The sequence below is a fragment of the Ranitomeya imitator genome, chromosome 9 (assembly GCF_032444005.1).
Source record: "Ranitomeya imitator isolate aRanImi1 chromosome 9, aRanImi1.pri, whole genome shotgun sequence".
Lineage (NCBI taxonomy): Eukaryota > Metazoa > Chordata > Amphibia > Anura > Dendrobatidae > Ranitomeya > Ranitomeya imitator.
In genome coordinates, this window is record NC_091290.1 from 8,862,426 (window position 1) to 8,882,623 (window position 20,198).

The following is a 20,198-nucleotide window of genomic DNA, read 5'->3' on the forward strand; positions in this document are numbered from 1 at the left end:
TCTGTGGTTGATCAAATACTTATTTCATGCAAGAAAATGCAAATTAATTATGTAAAAAATCATATAAAGTTATTTTCTGGATTTCTTTTTAGAATTTGTCTCTCGCAGGTGAAGTGTACCTACGATAAAAATTACAGATGTCTCCATTCTTTGTAGGAGGGAAAACTTGCAAAAATCGGCACAGTATTGAATACTTACCGTATTTTCCCCACTGTAAAACGTCATGGAGAGAGAAGGGGCTAAAGAACATGATGATTTTGAAAAATGACACAGGAGTGACCCAACATCACCGGATGGCATATGTTGGGCGATTTGGAGGTCACTGCGCCCGATCCTTTGTTCTCACTGAAGCTGGCAGTGACTTATTCCCTCTCCCCATGAAGATCAGAGCGTGCACGGGTACGAGGGAGGGTCAGTACAAATAGCTGAGGACCAAAGGAGTGTATCCCATATGGCCACCTATATCCTGCTAACCGGGACGCAATAAACCTTCCCTTACTGCTCTGGCTGCAATTCACACAAAGCAAGACTGACCCGCATCTCTACTGCTTAATAACCGGCCCTTATGTCACAGCCAAAAACAATGACGTCGTGAACCATCTCTTAGGTCGGATTAGTTCTTCACTGAAAAATAGAAGAATCATACCTTGTCTCTCCTGGAAAGGCCAAAACAGAAAAAGATGGAGTCCTACAAAACACAAAGACAGCGCTATCCTTGGAAATACATATATTTTATAATACACATCTGGATCTCATCTTTCATTAGTGCTGGATTTCCTTCTGGGGGATGCGACGGGCGTATTGGGAAGGGGTGGGGTAGCAGCAATAAACCCTCTGCAGATTACTACTAGACATCATCACCTAACGCCTGCAGACATTACCTACGGAGGACCCAAGAGCCTCCTACTATGCCGATATGAAGCGTCCTGCTTAGTGTTAGAACATACAATGTTGTTGAGGAGCAGGTCGGAGCCGTCTGCAGAGCCCATTTACATAGATGCGGATCATGGTTCTGCGGCACTTACACCCTTTTCACCACTCGGGGGCAGCAGTGAGTTAAAGCGTGGAGGCCAGCTGATTGGAGGCTGGCTGATTGGAGGCCGCATGGCGTCCATGAAGATTTGTGACCATTACACAATGGCGGCTACAAAGTAACGTAAAGAAACCCTATAAGGTGATGACAGGCGAGACGTGCGGGGGTAACCGTATGACGGTGGTGCTGAACTTACGAGCGCACGTAGCCCACACGGGGCATAGAAGGTGCAGGGTGACCAGGCAGTCTCTACCCTGGAATACAGCATTATATTTACAGTCAGTCTCAACACCTCGCTTTACCATCGTTCTCAGAGACGTTCAAGTCCACATGTATAAAACCAAGTCCCTGATCAAAGGACAAGCACACCCATCATCCCCAAAGTACTGTACAGATAGCAAGCTGTTCTACAAGAGTGCCTGACAGAAGTCCGCAGACAAAGTGCTTCTGCAAATGAGAATTACAAGTAGGGTCACACAAAAAAAAAAATGGCCTGAGTTTAGAAAGAGCAGGACTGGGCGAACTGGAGACACTCCGAATCCTACAGGCAGAGAGCTCCGGCATCTTACTGCAGGGAATCAACGAAGGCATCAAATTCCTCCATGTTTTTTTCATGCATGGCCAACTTTTCTGGCAGTGAATCCTATGGAGAGGAGATAGAGGGTAGATTTAGGGCACCGAATAAAGGAAACCGGCTAAGACATTGGTAGACAATTTTTTTATATATATATTTTTTTATTTGAAGACAATTTTGGGCCCGTTTTTAATGTAAAAAAAAAAAAAAAGTGGACAATGGCTCTAGTGCATCCCCCGATTACTTTTGAATCCTACTGAGGCTAAGCTCCCATGATGTTTTGGCCTGATAAAACGTCACAAATGTCTGATCACGGCACATGACTACATTCACACCAATATATTTCCAGTCGGTCAATGAACGTGCATGAGGGATTTCTCACACTGATTGTCAAAAAAAAAAATTGCAGCCTGCGCTAGTTCTGTGCATTTTGCACCACTTTTATTCGCAATTCTGTCCGTGATGCAACTTGACGCGTGCAGTGTATGATGCAATTATTTACACCAAATGTGGATCCCGCAGGATGGAAACGCAAAAGTCCATTTCCTATTTCTTTTGACTCTACAGCGCCTTTGGCTTAAAAAAAATACATAAACTACAACAAAAATTGTGTATGATTCCAGGGATAAAATCTACCATATTTGCCAACACTACGTAGCTGACATGTTGGAGGATTATTTTGGTGTAAGTGCGCTCATATGTGGAGTCACCTATGCTTTTTAGTAACTTTGTAAGTATACACTTTGGCATACGTCTGTCTCAGAGAAACCCATGGGGACAATGTACGTCCTACACGGGTAAAAACGTGAGTAGGAACAGGGCCTTACTTGTGCATCGGTTGTGATCAGTTGCTGGTGAGGTCTGCCCTATAGTAAAAGTAACACCATATGTTAAATCATCATGGAGATAAGGACCTTTACCGTGTAAGACGAACACCACTCAATAATTGTACCAGCAGTTACATCTGATACGTGATGACACTAATAAAAGCCGATTCACAATGTGCCTCCGATAATCTGAGCTGTACCCCCTCATTGCTGCAGGGCAGTCTCTCTGCCCAGACACCAGATCCTGACCACTCAGCCATGTGTCAGGAAAAAACAACCCTTAATAAAATGTCCTCTGCGTAACATGCATGACCTTAAGAAAACCATAGCTCACCAAGTCTTCAGCCATGGACTGGACAGCAATGTCGATAGAAAGGCTGCTCAGCTGAGGGGGGTTCTGAAACTCCCGGTAGAAGGTCCCCACGTCCATTGGAAGATCATCTTTAGAAAAGGCCGGCCGCTACAAGAAAAACAAAACAATTTGCGTTATCATAAATGGGATTTGTTATAGTTGATCCGCTGGACAGAGGATGAAGATCCCCAATGATCACTGGTATGGCAGCGCTGAGCACACTGGTTCTTCTCCTGGCACAATTGCAGTGAGGAGACGATTGAGGGCACAGTGTCATCTAAATCTATTAATAGACAGAGACCGCCAGTAATCAATGGGATCTCGGCGGACTGGACCTCCAGTTATTTGCAAGTGATCCACTATTTGTGAGAACAAACGGCAATTAAGGACTAAGTCATCAATAAAAGATCGCTTGGAGTCCGACACCCGGCAGCCCCACTATTAGCGGTTTGCTGGTCATGCGATGGCCGTAAGTACAGAATGTATGGAGACAGAACAGCACAGCTGCTCACACCGTGTCATGGCCGCTCTACAGTATCAGGAGCTGTACATTGTCTACATCTGGCTGCTGCAGATGGGGATATTGATTGTCAGACCCCCACCGATCTCACAATGATGACCTACCCTAAGGGCGTAGTCAGACAACAATGCATAGATTGGCCGGCCGGTCTCCCAACCCGAGTGTTACAGGTGCATAGAAATATATGAAGCCGTCAAGCTCTGGTCGGGAGAGCCGCCGGCCAGTCCGTGCGTTGTGGTCAGTTTTATATGGTAGTCTGACTGCGTCCTGAAGGTAAGTCATTAATATCACAGACCTGGAATAAATATTAAATATTCATCTGACACATTACAATTTACTGTGCCGCAGTGACTAGATACTTGAAGCTGCACATAGCAGCGGGCACGCAGTGTAGGGGATGGTCGTGCCAATATCAACCAGTAGTGATCTAGTTAGTAACAGATGTGAGTGGAGAATATGGACTCACGGATGACTTGCATTCGTTTAATTTTACTTTTCAGGCAAGGGCCACTTACAAAGTCCACCATAACAAAATCATCCTGGGGCACGTCATTGCTGGAGCAGGAGCTCTGCAGGCTGCGGGCATCTGGCGACACCTCCACCGGCGTCTCAGGACAGATCACCTGCAACGGAAACACCTAGTGTATCAGGACAAAACATTTACATAGATTAATGTGCTATTCAAAATGTTGTTCATATGTATCCTTATTGTGCTCTCTAAATTTTAATTTCCCTCGCTTTAGCCCCCCATCACCCCATGTTACCCCTCCCACTCGATTATGCCCTTTTTCTGTTATGTTAAAACCAATGAATATACTCGAAAAAAAGAAAAAAAAGAAAAAAAAAAAAAGAGAATGAATCGAGAGGTTGAACAGTAAAAAAAAAACAACAACAACAAAAAAAACATTTACACCCGTCCTCATCAGGTGGCATAATGGCAGGACTAAGCGACACGGGTCAGGGTTGCAGACGTACCATGGGGTCGGTGTCCTCTGCATCAGTCTGTCTGGGTGCAAACACAGCAAATGGTATATCTGTACTGGCGTACGTGACCTGGGAATAGAGCAAAACAGTTCATGCTTCATTATAGCGATGGCATGTGATCTAAAGGGATTGTCCGGTATAACTAATACTCGCCCCTTTAAGCCTTTGTCCCAGTCCCTGCTGGTCTCGTTTACTTACGGGCAGCTGATCACAATGTCCAGGCATATGACCGCTGCTGACAATCTCTGTCCAGAGAGGTCATGTGCTTAGGCATGGTAAGAAAAAATGCATGCACTAGAGAGGAGGCGGCTTAAAGGGGATGAATCCTTTCGAGAGAAAAACAAAATTCATATACCAGGCACCCCCCTTAAGACCAGCACATGCGCCATCTTTTAAACGTGCATTCACTCACCTGAGGGGAAGGTTTGTCCACAAAGGCCCCAACTTTGCGTGTGAATAGGATATGTGGAGACTTATTTGGGGAGGCGCTCCTCCCTGCGGTGCTGCTGCCGGATGGGATGTCGGCTTCCTCACTGTGTAGAAGAACAAGAAGAGATGTGAAATCTGGGATAGGAAGGTCTGTGGGCATACAGGCCGAGGACTTACCTGCTGGAGGTGGTGCCAGTTGCGTGTGATGGCGAGGTCAGAGGCGCTCGGTCATGATCTGCTTGGGTGCCGTGTGCAGGGTGGGCCGTAATATTGGGCAATCCCCCGTCCTTTCCAGGCACCATCATCTATGAAGAGAATCAGCATCGGAGTTAAATGCCAGGACCTCGGCGTCACATCCTCAGCATTAACCATAGCTCAGTCAGCTGTGAACCACCACACACCACTGAGAACATACAGAATGGGGACCCCTGGGAATTGGGTACCCCTGGGAATGAGGGTTACTAGCGGAGGCCAGAATCAATACAAGGTTCTTATAGAAATGTATTAACCCCTCAGACTTGGATTTACCAGAGTACTGGCCTTACAGAAAGAAAATCTCCATGTAATACAGATTGTCCCGTATACTGGTACGAGTAACCACATCAGGTTCCCCTCCTCCCTAGAACCCTGCGCGGCCGAGCATCCTCGAGTCTTACTCCCGTGCACTACGCCCGCTCCTCTTGTAGAGGAGTACCTGATGAGGGAGGGTAGCACTCACTCCAGCCGCCAAGGCCACAGGGTAGCCCAGGTCCGAGGATCCAGCTCCAAGGACAGCTGGCTGGTAAGAAAGGCGAGAGCTGTACAGCTGGAAAGCGAGAGAAAGTAAGAAACGGAAACAAAGGAAATGCAAGATTAATAAGCAATGACCGCCCTCCATTAGCTCGGATTTAGGTAGCGATTATGGGTAGGACACTCAAGCTAAAGAAACAGCAGTGGAGGATGTTAGCTCAGCGCGGGTCCTACACTCAGGCCCCCTACTAATCACCAGAACATAGGACTTGTATACCTGTTATGGCGATGGGTCGGGGATTCAGGAGGAGTTGAATGTTGGGCCAAGTCGTGCCCGCATTGTTCATGCCTATGACCTGAACAGGGTGATCGGCGACCTTTGCCAGTGTTGGAGACTTGATTGGCGCGGCAAGACGCATGCATGACCTGCCACAACATTCACCTCCTCCTGGCGGTCCTGCAGACGAGGTAGAACCAGTGGCAGCACCGACACCAGTCGCCTATCCAGTGATACAATGGACAGGAATTCCCTTTTAACCTCAAAAGTTTAGATTCAAAGAAGTTTTTAAGAATTTTACCAATATGCTTCATTCCTATTTCTACCCCTGTCCAAAGCTACAAGGAAACAAATTGGCTAAACTGTCATGGGCGAGGGGCTAGAGATAAACCGACCTCCTCTCTGACCCAGCTTATGTAACCAGCTATAAGGCCGCTCAGGTAGTGGATCTGTGAGGATGAGGGGGCACAGCTGAGCCCCTACGGAAATGTCTGCATCACTGACCTATGGTGACAGTCCTCGGTATGGCTGCAGATTAACACAGGCGTGCGGTGTTACCACAATTCATTGCCGTATGCTAAGTGACTGTTAATAGCTGCGCAATTTTGCAAGTAAAACAGATGCAGATTTATCTGTAAAAGTCATGATCAACTTTAAAACAGAAACATGTTGCAGTAAAACTGCATGCCAGCCATATTTTTTACTGCAACGTGACCATGCATTGGTTGCGCGGCTGTGTCCTAAATTCATGAAACTTGTCGACCGTCTGCAGATAAATTTGAGATATGAGATGAAAGAGGAATGTGCAATGGGGCCAGATCCGCCATCATAGGACATCTCCATCCCCCACATTAGGGAATCGCATCCTATGGGCAGTCGCCATTACTTTTACCATCTGTTATTCTGCTATACCTCGACGGTTATTATTTCCCCTATTCTCGCTGCCCATTACGCTGACACACAGGCTCACACAATACACATGCCTATATTGGACTCACTTGGTGAGGGAAGGTCAGTCCCACCGTCAGGACCCTGTGGGAGTCCGTAACCACCGGAGTGGCTGTCTGACACTGTGCCTTACTGAGAGTGAACACACACTACGCACAATGAGCCAGAGACAGACAGAAAGAGAGAGCAGACAGGTGAGATTTGACTGCAGATATCAGGCTTCATTTTACTGAACCCGTAGAGTAAATGCCCGTCTTTTAACATACCATTTTTAGGTCCAAAACCTTGTGGCGATTATAGATAGATAGATAGATAGATATATCTTCACTGCATTCAACACTCCATTTTTGTGATGCAGAGCTCCAAACTCCCTGCATATATTTAGTTTTAAGAAACATTTTGGCTGCTGCAGTCACCACTAGGGGGAGCTCCCTGCACATGGTGCAATATATAAAACATTATGCAGGAAGCTGCCCCTAGTGGTGCCTGCTGGAAGTCAGCATGTCACCCTTAAAGGTGTTGTCCATGACTTATATACTGATGATCTATCCTACCCAATCCTTAGGATAGATCATTAATATCAGATTGGTGGGGGGCCGACACCAGGCACCACTCAGCTGTACAGAGCACAGCTTCGCACACTGTGCAGTGGTCGTTCTCAGTACTGCTGCTCAGATCCTATTACAGTGAATGTGATCTCAGCTGTTGTAGTGAGAATGGCCACATCACAGTGTGCGGAGCTCTGCTGTTCCCGTTCATCCACTGGGGACCCTGCAAACAGCATATCAGTGGAAATGCTGAGTGTCGGACTCCCGCTGGTCTAATATTGACGAACGATCATCTAAGTCCTGGACATCTCCTTTAAATCGGAGTCCATACAGGGGATTTGGAGCGGTGTATCAGGAAAACTGAGCTCCGACAACAATCAAGATTTATTAAGAAATTAGTTTACAACAGAATTTTGAACCTATTTAGATAAATCATAACGAAGGTTGGACATTCACTTCTTCACGCTGGCTTAAAACACCTCCCTGAAGAAATATATTTATTAAAAAGACACCATGTATTGCAGTGAAATTAAGTCTTCCCCTTTGTTTTGTGGGTAATGCAATTGTATAATGAGCACCTGCCCGTGGTGCAATGCAACATGTGCTTAGTGCTTACTTGTGACGGAGGGGACGTAGAGAAGGACGTGGCACAGACATCCTGTGAATCCTCCACAGATGGGTTTACAGCTCCTGGCTCCTCCGTTGCCCTGTAAGGAAATATTAAAACAAAACTCAAAAGAATGATCACAGGCTAGTATATAGAATAGGGCATCCCATATCAACAAGACGCGTGCGAAGACAGAAATGTCTCAAACATGGGGGGGGACCTATGCGAAAATCAATGAATCAATCTGTAGCTTCTGCAGTGTTCTAACAGCCTTAGACTTTTATGACGAGATATGCCAAACACCGGTCCTGTCTACCGAGCCGCGTACTTGCCAGGTGGAGCATGAAAAGAGGTGGCCGATAATGGGCAGAGCTCCCCTCATTCACTTCGATGGAGATCTTAGAAACAGGCATATTTGCTAGCTCTCATAGAAGAAAAGTTAAGAAAACCGTGCAGATGTGCAGCGATTAGTTCAATACTGCACCTGCAGCCACCTCACCAGGCTGGATGGGAGTTGGAGGATCTGTGATGTGATTACCTAGGGTTTAGTTTACCAGCTTTCTCCTGATGGAATTGATCCCATTTTTGCCTATATATGCAATAATGGGATTAGATACCCTGAGAAGAAAGCTGGTAAGCTAAACTTAAGCCAGACTTTTGTGAAAAATTCCCAAACTACATAGAACCCCTAATGAAGCCTTGATACAAGTATATTAGACTGGCCTACCGCCTCAATACATTAACCTAACGATCCCTGTGTGGCCTATTTATAAAAAAAAAAAAAAAAAAAATAGGTTCCTCGCATTATGTTCTCATTCACTTTATGCAGTTATTAGCCCTCGGTGTCTGTACTGCTACATACTTAGGCAGTTAACTGGTTCATGCAGCTTTACATGAACTCCCGATCCTTACACTATGGCTGGTCCGAATAACTAAAGCAATTGTTACCATCCACCTCTCGTGTCTCCACTCTTCCTCATAGTTTGTAGCTTGCGAGCAGGGCCCTCACTCCTCCTGGTATCTGTTTTGAACTGTATTTCTGTTATGCTGTAATGTCTATTGTCTGTACAAGTCCCCTCTATAATTTGTAAAGCACTGCGGAATATGTTGGCGCTATATAAATAAAAATTATTATATTATATTAATAGAGCAGGGGCAAACCTATTTATTTATGCAAAGCAAAAGTAAACTTTGTGACAGAGGTCCCAATTTTAAATAGACACACGCATATTTCCACAAGAAAAAAAAATGTCTAGCACTTGCATGTTTCAGTGTAGATAAAGTGAAGGGTCTATCAGGAGCTCTGGAAAGTTAGCGTAAATTACAACACATGTCCTAATGGTTATCGTGTGTTTACAAGATGTGTGTCCTCCGCAGAGACTGAGCCGAGGTCCTCCGCAGAGACTGAGCCGAGGTCCTCCGCAGAGACTGAGCCGAGGTCCTCCGCAGAGACTGAGCCGAGGTCCTCCGCAGAGACTGAGCCGAGGTCCTCCGCAGAGACTGAGCCGAGGTCCTCCGCAGAGACTGAGCCGAGGTCCTCCGCAGAGACTGAGCCGAGGTCCTCCGCAGAGACTGAGCCGAGGTCCTCCGCAGAGACTGAGCCGAGGTCCTCCGCAGAGACTGAGCCGAGGTCCTCCGCAGAGACTGAGCTGAGGTCCTCCGCAGAGACTGAGCTGAGGTCCTCTGTGGCTATAGGCGGTGTGTGCATGCTGTCTGTGTCCTCACCTGTAGTTGCAGGGATGCATGTGTGATGTGCTGGGGAAAGGTCGGTCAACAAAATGATCAATAATAATCCCCATGATGGGCTGGGTCCTTTCATACTGCCTGAAATGCAACAAACACATTGATGTTATTGAGCTGCTAGGCCTAGATGTCCTATAGGATGTGTTCTTCAGTGTAGGGGTATTGGTGTAATAATGAGAATAATGAAGGTATAATAGAGGTGTATGACAGGGCACTGAGCTGGTTTATAAGAATGCCTCCAGATAACTCCATATCTTTAGTGCTCACACTTACCGAGTGGACATGAAGGCCAGATTAGTTCTGTAAGCACAAGTCAAAGTCAGCGTCCCTATGGGCGTCCCCACCGTGCCGACACGTACTGCCTGAAACCCTGCAAAAGGCAGACAGAAATGAGAAGTGATCGACCCAAATACTGACGATTACATACCGGGATAATCACAGAAAACACCAATATCGCATATAATAATATATATATATATATATATATATATATATATATATATATATATATATATATATATATATACATATATACATATATACATATATATATATATATATATATATATATATATATATATATATATATATATATATATATATCTATATCCAGTACCCTTTACATACAGCTCCAGTCACATGCCATTACAGGAAAGGCTGTCTAGTGCTGGATGAAAATCGTATGAAGATCTGCTGAGACCCAAGTCAGCAGATGAAGGCTGAGGCATTAAGGATGCATTTTCAAGAGCTCAAACGATCATTGATCAGGTACAGAGAAGATGATTGTCACTTGTGCACAGAATGATCAGTAATAGAATGGACGGTCATCAAGCTCGTCAGCACATGCCCTGTTTATAAAGGACGATGAAGTGCCGAGAAGTTGGATTTTTAAGTAAGCTTAAAGATCATTTACTCTGACAATCATTTTGCTCATTTGTCCGGTGATTAGTGGCTTATTTATACTGCCTGATTATCGGGAAATGAGCTTTCCCAGGAACGATAATCATCTAGTGTAAATGCACACGAAAAAGTACGTTGCACAACTTGCTCATTTAACTTCATTTTTTGCAGTAAAATATGGAAAGCCTCAAATTGTACCATCCTGCGCTAAAGTTTTGGCACAAGATCTGTGTACATAGTAAGCCAAGAGGTGCCATAAAGAGGTGGTAAGTGTCACTTATAAATTTGACGTCTGGTCTAGTTCAGGACAATCATAGTGAATCTGCTTCCATGTGACTATTTTGTATTTATTAATCCTTCAAGACAAGTGATCCAGCTTCACTGTGAATTTTACAATCATACAAAGAGGAAATGTTTGACCAGATCTGCTCGAGGGTCGGCGCTTGCCGTTGCGACACAGCAGCTGACATATTACCTTCTTTAAGTCCTAAGAGCTGGACGTCTCCAAAATAAATCCTGAAAGAATTAAAGAAAAATATGTTAAAACACTTGAAATATAAGAAAACTACACAGTGTCATTGGGAGGATAGACTGGGGAGGTTCAGATGGATGTCGCTGATAGATAAATTTGCAGTTGAGAAGTAGGTATTATAATAATAATAATAATAATAATCTAGTCTAATAGATCAGCAATACAGACCTGTAGAGAATGACATATTCATGTCCTTGCTTCCTGGACAACCTGTAAGCGGGGGTGACCCGAGTGACGGCAAGTAATGACTTCAGCAGTAATGACAGCCGATTATATACAGTATAGGAGACTTTGATATCCCGGTCACACCTACGACCCAGATAGAAAAATATATATATATTTTACAAAACAAAACAGATAACAGAATGACGAAGTTATTGCTAGTGCTTAGCCCATGTACCGGATGAGAACGTTCTACTTCAGTGACTATCTGTGCACATCTGCTTCACAGCGATGCTACAATCATCTCCCCCTATAGATGCAAATCAATCCTACATATAGTCAGGATATGACACACTGCTACTGTCTCACTGAGCCATCTGCTGAGGACTTGTCATATCTAATAATGCTGCAAACGCTTGATTTAATTTCCCAATACATTGTCACAGGATTAGGAGTATTTTTTTTTCACTCCACAAACACCGAGCTAAATGATAAAGTTCTGGTTCAGGTATATAAAAAAAAAATAGAAATAAATAACTGGTGCAAATTATATAGTAGAGGAATACATTTTCACACGTCTCAAGATCAGGAAAAATTAAAAAGGTTTACACTAACTTTTCGTTCATTTCCAGACACCAGACTTCCAGCTCCATGGAGTCTCCCTGCAAAATAAAAGCCAGAAGTGAGCCGAGAAAGTGGACAGGCCTGAGCCCTAGGACTATTTGGAGGGTTTTCTACATCTGCACCCAATCTAGACCATCATTGTCCACTCCACAGCGAGGACTTCAGGCACCGCGGTACCTTACAACCAACCCTCAGGAGGACGACACATTAATATGGATGATGCGTAACTGACTTTACTGGATGCTCAGTAGCAAGTGCTGAGTTATGAGGTTTTTTCCTAAACTAAACTTTAAGGGGTTTTCCTGTAGGAAGATGATATCAACCATCTACAGGACAGGTGATACCTTCTAGATCGCGCTCTGAGATCTTCCCAGATTCAGTCCTGTGTGAATGGAGCAGAGGTTGAGGGTACGCACTGACACTCCAGACATTTTCTATATGTTTGACCTCCGTTCCATTCAAGTGAAGGACATAAGCTCCAGGAGTCTCAGTGGTCAATCCCTCACCAATCTAAAAGGTATCACCTACACTGTGGATAGGGTCTAACTTTTAACCAGAATACCCCTCTATGTTACAGCGGAGAGAAAAGCAGTAGGGTGCAATTTTTTTCTCTGCTCCCCAAAACTTCTTGTTAGTATAAACCTGTGATATGAGCAATTCAGGGGTGTAATTAAAGGGGGTTTTCCTATATCAGACACATATCTCTAAATGTCATAAACACCTGATCCTACCTCTGGGTCTGCCACCGATTTTGGGGGAAGATTTTCACATGTAGACATAGTGGTGGTCCTAGAGGTGGGATCTGAACCTCTATGACATACTGAATATGTGCCATCAGACAATAAAAATAATTAAAAGGGTAAAAGAGAATGTTCCGTTTTATTAATTTTCGCTCGGATGAAGCCATCCCTTGTGCCTCATACACATTAGTCTCCTACCTCGGAGGTCTTCAGGGAGATCTCCACACACATGGAGCGCCCCACGGCTGGCAGCTGTCCAGAAAGCGCTTTCTTGGCTTCTTGCGTCACCTCGGGGATGTCTTTTATCGCCAAATTAAACTGCAAAAAACAGGACAGTTAATGCATATCCACATATAAAATATGTATGTGATGAGACGCCGCAGTAAAAAAAGAAAAATCTCTTACCCAGTCTGAACCTGTTGGAGAGGAAGACGAACGAGTGCAAATCTTATCTCCGAGCCGGGCTTGTACGATGACCTGCACTGCCTGTCGAATGAAGACATTGCTAATGAAGGTTAAGAACGTTGCCGCAAGAAAAGTGAAGATTATATTTCCCATTATATGTTACACAGCAATCAAAATGTTTAACTCTTATTAACATTTCTGTCTATGATCAGATCCAAACAGATCTAGAAACCTGTGGAGATTACATAGATATGAGGAGCCGCATGATCGTGTCCGCACACAGAAGACGTGGTCGAGATTCTCTAAGTGAATCTGCGAGGTACCCGGAAAACCAATTTTAACACTTCTAACCCCTTCCTTAAGCCCCTGTCGCTGCCATCTTTGTATGTGTTCAACAACCAGCCTGTGGTTAGGCTTCAAATGAGATGATTAACTTCCCAATATACGGTACTATAACATATATTGCAGTATGGCATAGCAGGTTCCAGTTCTCTGGGAAGACGACAAACCAAGTACAAAATAGCTAAATAAAATTTTTTAAAAAGTCCACATAAAAGTTTTAATTTCTCGAATGCAAAAAAAAGAGCATATTTAACATAGCCATGTGCTTAAATAGTTCGATCTCCAAAAATATCAAATTAATGAACCAAAACTGTGAATGTAGTGAAGTTAAAAAAAAAAAAAAAAGCACTAAAAATTGTTGGTTTTCAGTGATTTTGCATAAAAAGTGTTCAAAATTCTGTATGTATCCACAATTAGGACCGATAGAAATGAATGCTCGACACACAAGAACAGTTATGTGGCACCATTGCAGAAGAATAAAGATGGCAGTAAAAAGAAGACAATCTGAAAATGCACCAAAAATACCATAGTGTGTATTGCTGGATGACGAACTGGATGCATCTTTACACTAAGTGATAATTGAGAAACAAGATACTCATTTCCTAAAAACTGGGCAGTCTCAAAAGGCTGCGAATCACCCGACGAACAAGAAGAATGCTTGTTTGTCAAGTGAAATGATTATTAAGCTTGTTTAAAAACCAACGATCTAAGCAGCACATCACTGTGTAAACAGAATGTGCTGCCGAGGACTATGGCATTTCATGAGCCCACAACAATCGTATTAGCGATCATTCTGTGCGTATGGATGTGCGTCGGCCAGTCTAAACAGCTTATTAAAAGATCAGCCGATTGACCACGATTGTTTAGTGTAAATGCAAGTTTACATTACCTATGGTTGGCTTATCCTGCACCAAAAATTTGGAATAGTATTAAGCCGCCCGATTTCAAGCCATATTTCAAGACCACACCAAGAAAAAAAAATGTGTCGAAAACGCAAAACTAATCTAGGACAAAGAATGTCAGGGTTTTGTTTTTTTATCCCAAAATTCTGGGCCATTCATCAGCATAAATATCCCCCACTTAGTTTTGCTCCTACCTTTAATGCAAAGAATTTGACAAACTTGTCCAAGTCCTTCCGGTCCTGAGGGCTGAGGTCGGAATCCATTGTGTCTGGAGACCTGCAGAAATGAGAATAAATGATTAATAAAGTGCAAGGAAGAAAGGCGGCAGAGCAAACAAGAGATGCCGGGTCTGACCTGTGCCACACGGCATCACGGCTCGGTTACTTCAGGAAAAATTAATCATTTCACAGAATCAAACACCAACAGTTCTAATTTTCTGGTTGATGAGAAAGAAAAACAACCAAAGTTGTCATGGGGTAAAAGTTTCTTGCAGGCAGCATTTTATCACCAATTCACCGGGTAGAAGAGAAATGTCTGATCACTGGGGGAAGCAAACACTTAGATTTTTTATGCCAGAGCAACGAAAAGAAAAGTGGTATCAGAGTCTTGCAGTAATAAAACTGGGGGATTGAGACCCTTTCAGTGGTGTGGCCTCAGATCAGACATGGTCTGTAACTAGGATTCGGGGATAAAAAAACAAAGGTCACTTTGGCAAAACATAGTGGCCATGATCCAACATGCAATAACTCGGCTTTTTTTCTGTTGTGTTTTTCTGCGGGCACGGTCAATGATGCTACCATTAGGAGATAGACGCTAAGCAAAAAAATTGTTAGCTCCTCCATTCAGCCATACCCTTCCCGCAGGCAGAAAGCTAGTCGGTTTTAGCCCAGTGTCTAGAGGAGGTAGACCTCCCTGCTTAGCTGGCACAACTAGGACTGTATAACCTTTCTTTCCCTTTAGAGATTGGAAATACAGGGATGACAAGATCTCCCAATATCCCACTCAGAGGAGGCCGAACCGCACTGCCGACTGCCCTAAATTAGGAAGACGCAGAGGTCCAGCAGAGCCCAAACCTCCAGCAATCCGTCATCTATAGAGGCAGCAATCAATGATCCCTGGAATGCCCCACCACCGAGACAAGAGACATCCAAGGGTGGAAGACATTGCAAGGAGCAAAGGCCGGAAGTCACCGCATCCTCTACCCCGTTCCAGGAAAAGCACTGGCAAACCTACCACTCTGGTAGAAAGTAACCACAGAGAATCCCTATCTGCTGCATATGATGAAAAACTGGTTAAAAAAAGGATTCTTACTGTTCATGACAGAATGAAGGATTGAGACTAGAACAGACTTGGGGGCAGGGGGTGTCTGCAGTCACTAATTAAAGGTAAGTGGCGCCTAAGGGTCACTTTTCATGATACGTACTAACTAGAGCATTACACGGAGGGACTGAGAACAAGACGGCAGCTCAAAGGCAGACGCTTTCCTTCCAAGGGGGATATAGGATGCCATGCTCAGCTTTTTGAAGCCAACTCTGCCCTCCTCAGCAGTTTCTCGAAGTGTACCCCTGGGGAGCAGCAGAATCTGAATATTCAGTTATATAAGCTCAGAGTCATCTCCCTGAAGGCACCTGAGATATTAATGAATGCTTATGAATCCCCTATACTTGCAGTACTGAAAACTTCACCTATATCTGGAGGCCGTACAGACTGCACCCACGGTCGATCAGGAGGAGCAGCTCTGCACCCATTTTATTAACTGAAATTCATTTTCTTCTGCATCTAGAGCAGATTCAGCTCCAGAGTCTGCATCAAGAACCACTTCAGATACTCTTGAATGTCTATTGATCTCAATGGGAAACCGTCCCCAAAGTGCACAAGGTGCCATTCTCATCCCCCCAAACTTTTTTTTTTTTAAATCAATAATTGGAAGATAAATTAAAGATTATTCAAAGAGGTTTTTGGGCAGAAACAGCTCCAAAATCCTCATAAATCCCCCTCCATATGAACATCCCCTGATCAATGTATAAAAATGTATAATAATAATAATAATAAATAATACACAGTACAATGGCGAGCAGCAGTATGGACTCTGCTTTGGTGGCCGTAGTATGTGTCATATTTGGAAACTTTGCTTCTTTATGTGCACCGGAAACAAGGAGACTCGGATAATTTCACAGCCATGCTTAGATTTATGAAGCGAAACGGGTATTTTCATCTTAGACTATTATAGATATTACTAGATGGTGGTCCGATTCTAACGCATCAGGTATTCTAGAATATGCATGTCCACGTAGTATATTGCCCAGCCACGCAGCATATTGCCCAGCCACGTAGTATATTGCAGTCACGTAGTATATTGCAGCCACGTAGCATATTGCCCAGCCACGTAGTATATTGCCCAGTCACGTAGTATATTGCCCAGCCACGTAGTATATTGCCCAGTCACGTAGTATATTGCACAGTCACGTAGTATCTTGCCCAGCCACGTAGTATATTGCCCAGCCACGTAGCATATTGCCCAGTCACGTAGCATATTGCCCAGTCACGTAGTATATTGCACAGTCACGTAGTATATTGCACAGTCACGTAGTATATTGCCCAGCCACGTAGTATATTGCAGTCACGTAGTATATTGCCCAGTCACGTAGTATATTGCAGTCACGTAGTATATTGCACAGTCACGTAGTATATTGCCCAGTCACGTAGTATATTGCAGTCACGTAGTATATTGCACAGTCACGTAGTATATTGCCCAGCCACGTAGCATATTGCACAGTCACGTAGTATATTGCACAGTCACGTAGTATATTGCCCAGCCACGTAGTATATTGCCCAGCCACGTAGTATATTGCCCAGCCACGTAGTATATTGCCCAGTCACGTAGTATATTGCACAGTCACGCAGCATATTGCCCAGTCACGCAGCATATTGCCCAGTCACGCAGCATATTGCACAGCCACGTAGCATATTGCACAGCCACGTAGCATATTGCACAGTCACGTAGTATATTGCACAGTCACGTAGTATATTGCACAGTCACGTAGTATATTGCCCAGTCACGTAGTATATTGCCCAGTCACGTAGCATATTGCCCAGTCACGTAGTATATTACCCAGCCACGTAGCATATTGCCCAGCCACGTAGCATATTGCCCAGCCACGTAGCATATTGCCCAGTCACGTAGCATATTGCCCAGTCACGTAGCATATTGCACAGTCACGTAGTATATTGCCCAGTCACGTAGTATATTGCCCAGCCACGTAGTATATTGCCCAGTCACGTAGTATATTGCCCAGTCACGCAGCATATTGCCCAGTCACGTAGTATATTACCCAGCCACGTAGCATATTGCCCAGCCACGTAGCATATTGCCCAGCCACGTAGCATATTGCCCAGCCACGTAGCATATTGCCCAGTCACGTAGTATATTGCCCAGTCACATAGTATACTGCCCAGTCACATAGTATATTGCCCAGCCACATAGTATATTGACCAGCGACGTAGTATATTGCCCAGCCACGTAGTATATTGCCCAGCCACGCAGCATATTGCCCAGTCACGTAGTATATTACCCAGCCACGTAGCATATTGCCCAGCCACGTAGCATATTGCCCAGCCACGTAGCATATTGCCCAGCCACGTAGCATATTGCCCAGTCACGTAGTATATTGCCCAGTCACATAGTATACTGCCCAGTCACATAGTATATTGCCCAGCCACATAGTATATTGACCAGCGACGTAGTATATTGCCCAGCCACGTAGTATATTGCCCAGCCACGTAGTATATAGCAGAGCCACGTAGTGCGGTATATTGCCCAGTCACGGAGTATATTGCCCAGCACAATAGCAGCGGTAACGGAGTGCGTTACACCGCGGGCCGTTACCGCTGCCAAGGCTATGACCATCCATGAGGAGCATGACAATCGGGCAGGGCCATGGCCATCCAGGAGGAGCATGATGATCGGGCAAGGCTATGACCATACATGAGGAGCAAGACGATCGGGCAGGTCCATGGCCAACTAGAAGGACCATGATGATCGGGCAAGGCCATCCAGGAGAACCATATTGAACTTTTGAGGTCACCCAATATGTGATTGTTTTGCAACAGATTACAGCAGATCTTAAAAGTGTTATCCAGTGTCTCACTTCCGCTTCAGGAGATCAGCTGTTCTTGTGATGTGCCATGGCATCTGCTCACTCCTGAGAAAGTGAGCAGCACTGTATTACCCTTTCAAAGGAATATTCCCTATAAAACACGTTACAGTATTCCCTATACACTGTACAGGATAACTTACTGATTGCTGTGGATCCCAGCACACAGACCCCCAGAGATCCCAAGCTCTGCAGCCTCGTCTTGAACGCAGTGTAGGTGTCTATGCTCGACCTCTGCTCCATTCATTGTCTATGGGAGTGTCGATGTAATACAAATTGTATTCTAGGATTGATCCCTTTATTGGCTAACCAGAAGAATGATGTTTGCAGCTTTCAGAGCACAGAGGTTCCTTCTTTATGCAGGTTTATGGGAGTGTTGTCAGCTGAGTGCAGCGTTCGCTCCACTGTTTCCTGCGGTCTCATAGACAATGATTATGTCTGCACCTCCGCTGCAGTCAGAAGGGGTCTGCAGAGCTCGGACCTCGGGATCGCTCCGGGGCCCAGCGCTCCGACCTCGGGATCGCTCCGGGGCCCAGCGCTCCGACCTCGGGATCGCTCCGGGGCCCAGCGCTCCGACCTCGGGATCGCTCCGGGGCCCAGCGCTCCGACCTCGGGATCGCTCCGGGGCCCAGCGCTCCGACCTCGGGATCGCTCCGGGGCCCAGCGCTCCGACCTCGGGATCGCTCCGGGGCCCAGCGCTCCGACCTCGGGATCGCTCCGGGGCCCAGCGCTCCGACCTCGGGATCGCTCCGGGGCCCAGCGCTCCGACCTCGGGATCGCTCCGGGGCCCAGCGCTCCGACCTCGGGATCGCTCCGGGGCCCAGCGCTCCGACCTCGGGATCGCTCCGGGGCCCAGCGCTCCGACCTCGGGATCGCTCCGGGGCCCAGCGCTCCGACCTCGGGATCGCTCCGGGGCCCAGCGCTCCGACCTCGGGATCGCTCCGGGGCCCAGCGCTCGGCCTCCCAGCATATTTCACCAAGTTATTCAAGCAATAACCTTTCCAAATAATCAGCACCGACTTACAAGGTTAAACAGTATAAGAAGCCCCCCACCACCACATCACGGAGCCCCCCGTAGGGCTGTACACAAGGACGCACCGTCTCCAGGCCAATCACAGCATATATTCTATGTATCGTACAGTATTGAGTGAGGCCATAATACAGAGGACCCTCATATAATAGCTGTGGTACTGTATGTATATAGTGCCACTTTGTATCTGGGCACCTCTGGTCAGCACGTTCCCTGCTCACCTCCGGCTGACGCTTCTTCTGAGGGCAGCTGCAGTCCCTTGTCTCCCCGGTGCCGGCTCTCCTCCTCCCCTCACGTCCCCGGTGCCGGCTCTCCTCCTCCCCTCACGTCCCCGGCTCTCCTTCTCCCCTCACGTCCCCGGTGCCGGCTCTCCTCCTCCCCTCACGTCCCCGGCTCTCCTTCTCCCCTCACGTCCCCGGTGCCGGCTCTCCTCCTCCCCTCACGTCCCCGGTGCCGGCTCTCCTCCTCCCCTCACGTCCCCGGTGCCGGCTCTCCTTCTCCCCTTCCCTCACGTCCCCGGCTCTCCTTCTCCCCTCACGTCCCCGGTGCCGGCTCTCCTCCTCCCCTCACGTCCCCGGTGCCGGCTCTCCTTCTCCCCTCACGTCCCCGGTGCCGGCTCTCCTCCTCCCCTCACGTCCCCGGTGCCGGCTCTCCGTCTCCCCTCACGTCCCCGGTGCCGGCTCTCCTTCTCCCCTCACGTCCCCGGCTCTCCTTCTCCCCTCACGTCCCCGGCTCTCCTTCTCCCCTCACGTCCCCGGTGCCGGCTCTCCTCCTCCCCTCACGTCCCCGGTGCCGGCTCTCCTTCTCCCCTCACGTCCCCGGTGCCGGCTCTCCTT

The 20,198-nt window shown here is 46.2% G+C and overlaps 1 protein-coding gene across 16 annotated transcripts; it reads right to left on the reverse strand.

The window, feature by feature from the left end:
- Positions 1–710: 710 nt before the first annotated feature.
- Positions 711–19,726, reverse strand: ATG13 (autophagy related 13). Of its 16 annotated transcripts, none has more exons than XM_069739179.1 (19): positions 19,584–19,691; positions 14,373–14,454; positions 12,935–13,015; positions 12,728–12,847; positions 11,781–11,827; positions 11,172–11,312; positions 10,947–10,987; positions 9,845–9,941; positions 9,554–9,652; positions 7,838–7,928; positions 6,724–6,822; positions 5,414–5,524; positions 4,897–5,024; positions 4,703–4,823; positions 4,282–4,359; positions 3,822–3,929; positions 2,769–2,894; positions 2,435–2,473; positions 711–1,676 (listed from the first exon to the last, which is right to left on the reverse strand). In XM_069739179.1, exons 2-19 carry the CDS (start codon positions 14,439–14,441, stop codon positions 1,599–1,601), a joined length of 1,674 nt encoding a protein of 557 aa, XP_069595280.1. In that variant the 5' UTR covers positions 14,442–14,454; positions 19,584–19,691; the 3' UTR covers positions 711–1,598. The 16 variants fall into 16 exon arrangements, with proteins under 16 accessions (XP_069595280.1, XP_069595285.1, XP_069595282.1 ...); XM_069739194.1 differs by having other exon boundaries at positions 1,450–1,676; positions 3,822–3,944; positions 19,584–19,669; XM_069739184.1 differs by lacking the exon at positions 6,724–6,822 and having other exon boundaries at positions 19,584–19,720.
- Positions 19,727–20,198: the final 472 nt, after the last annotated feature.

Bases quoted from the DNA above. Each gene is read 5' to 3' on its own strand.
- ATG13 (XM_069739194.1), bottom strand. From the start codon at position 14,441: ATGGATTCCGACCTCAGCCCTCAGGACCGGAAGGACTTGGACAAGTTT. The intron at 9,942-10,946 runs GTAATATGTCAG...TGCCTTTTGCAG, and splicing joins GCTCTTAGGACTTAAAGAAG to GGTTTCAGGCAGTACGTGTC. The intron at 2,474-2,768 runs GTGAGCTATGGT...CTTTTACTATAG, and splicing joins AGTCCATGGCTGAAGACTTG to GGCAGACCTCACCAGCAACT.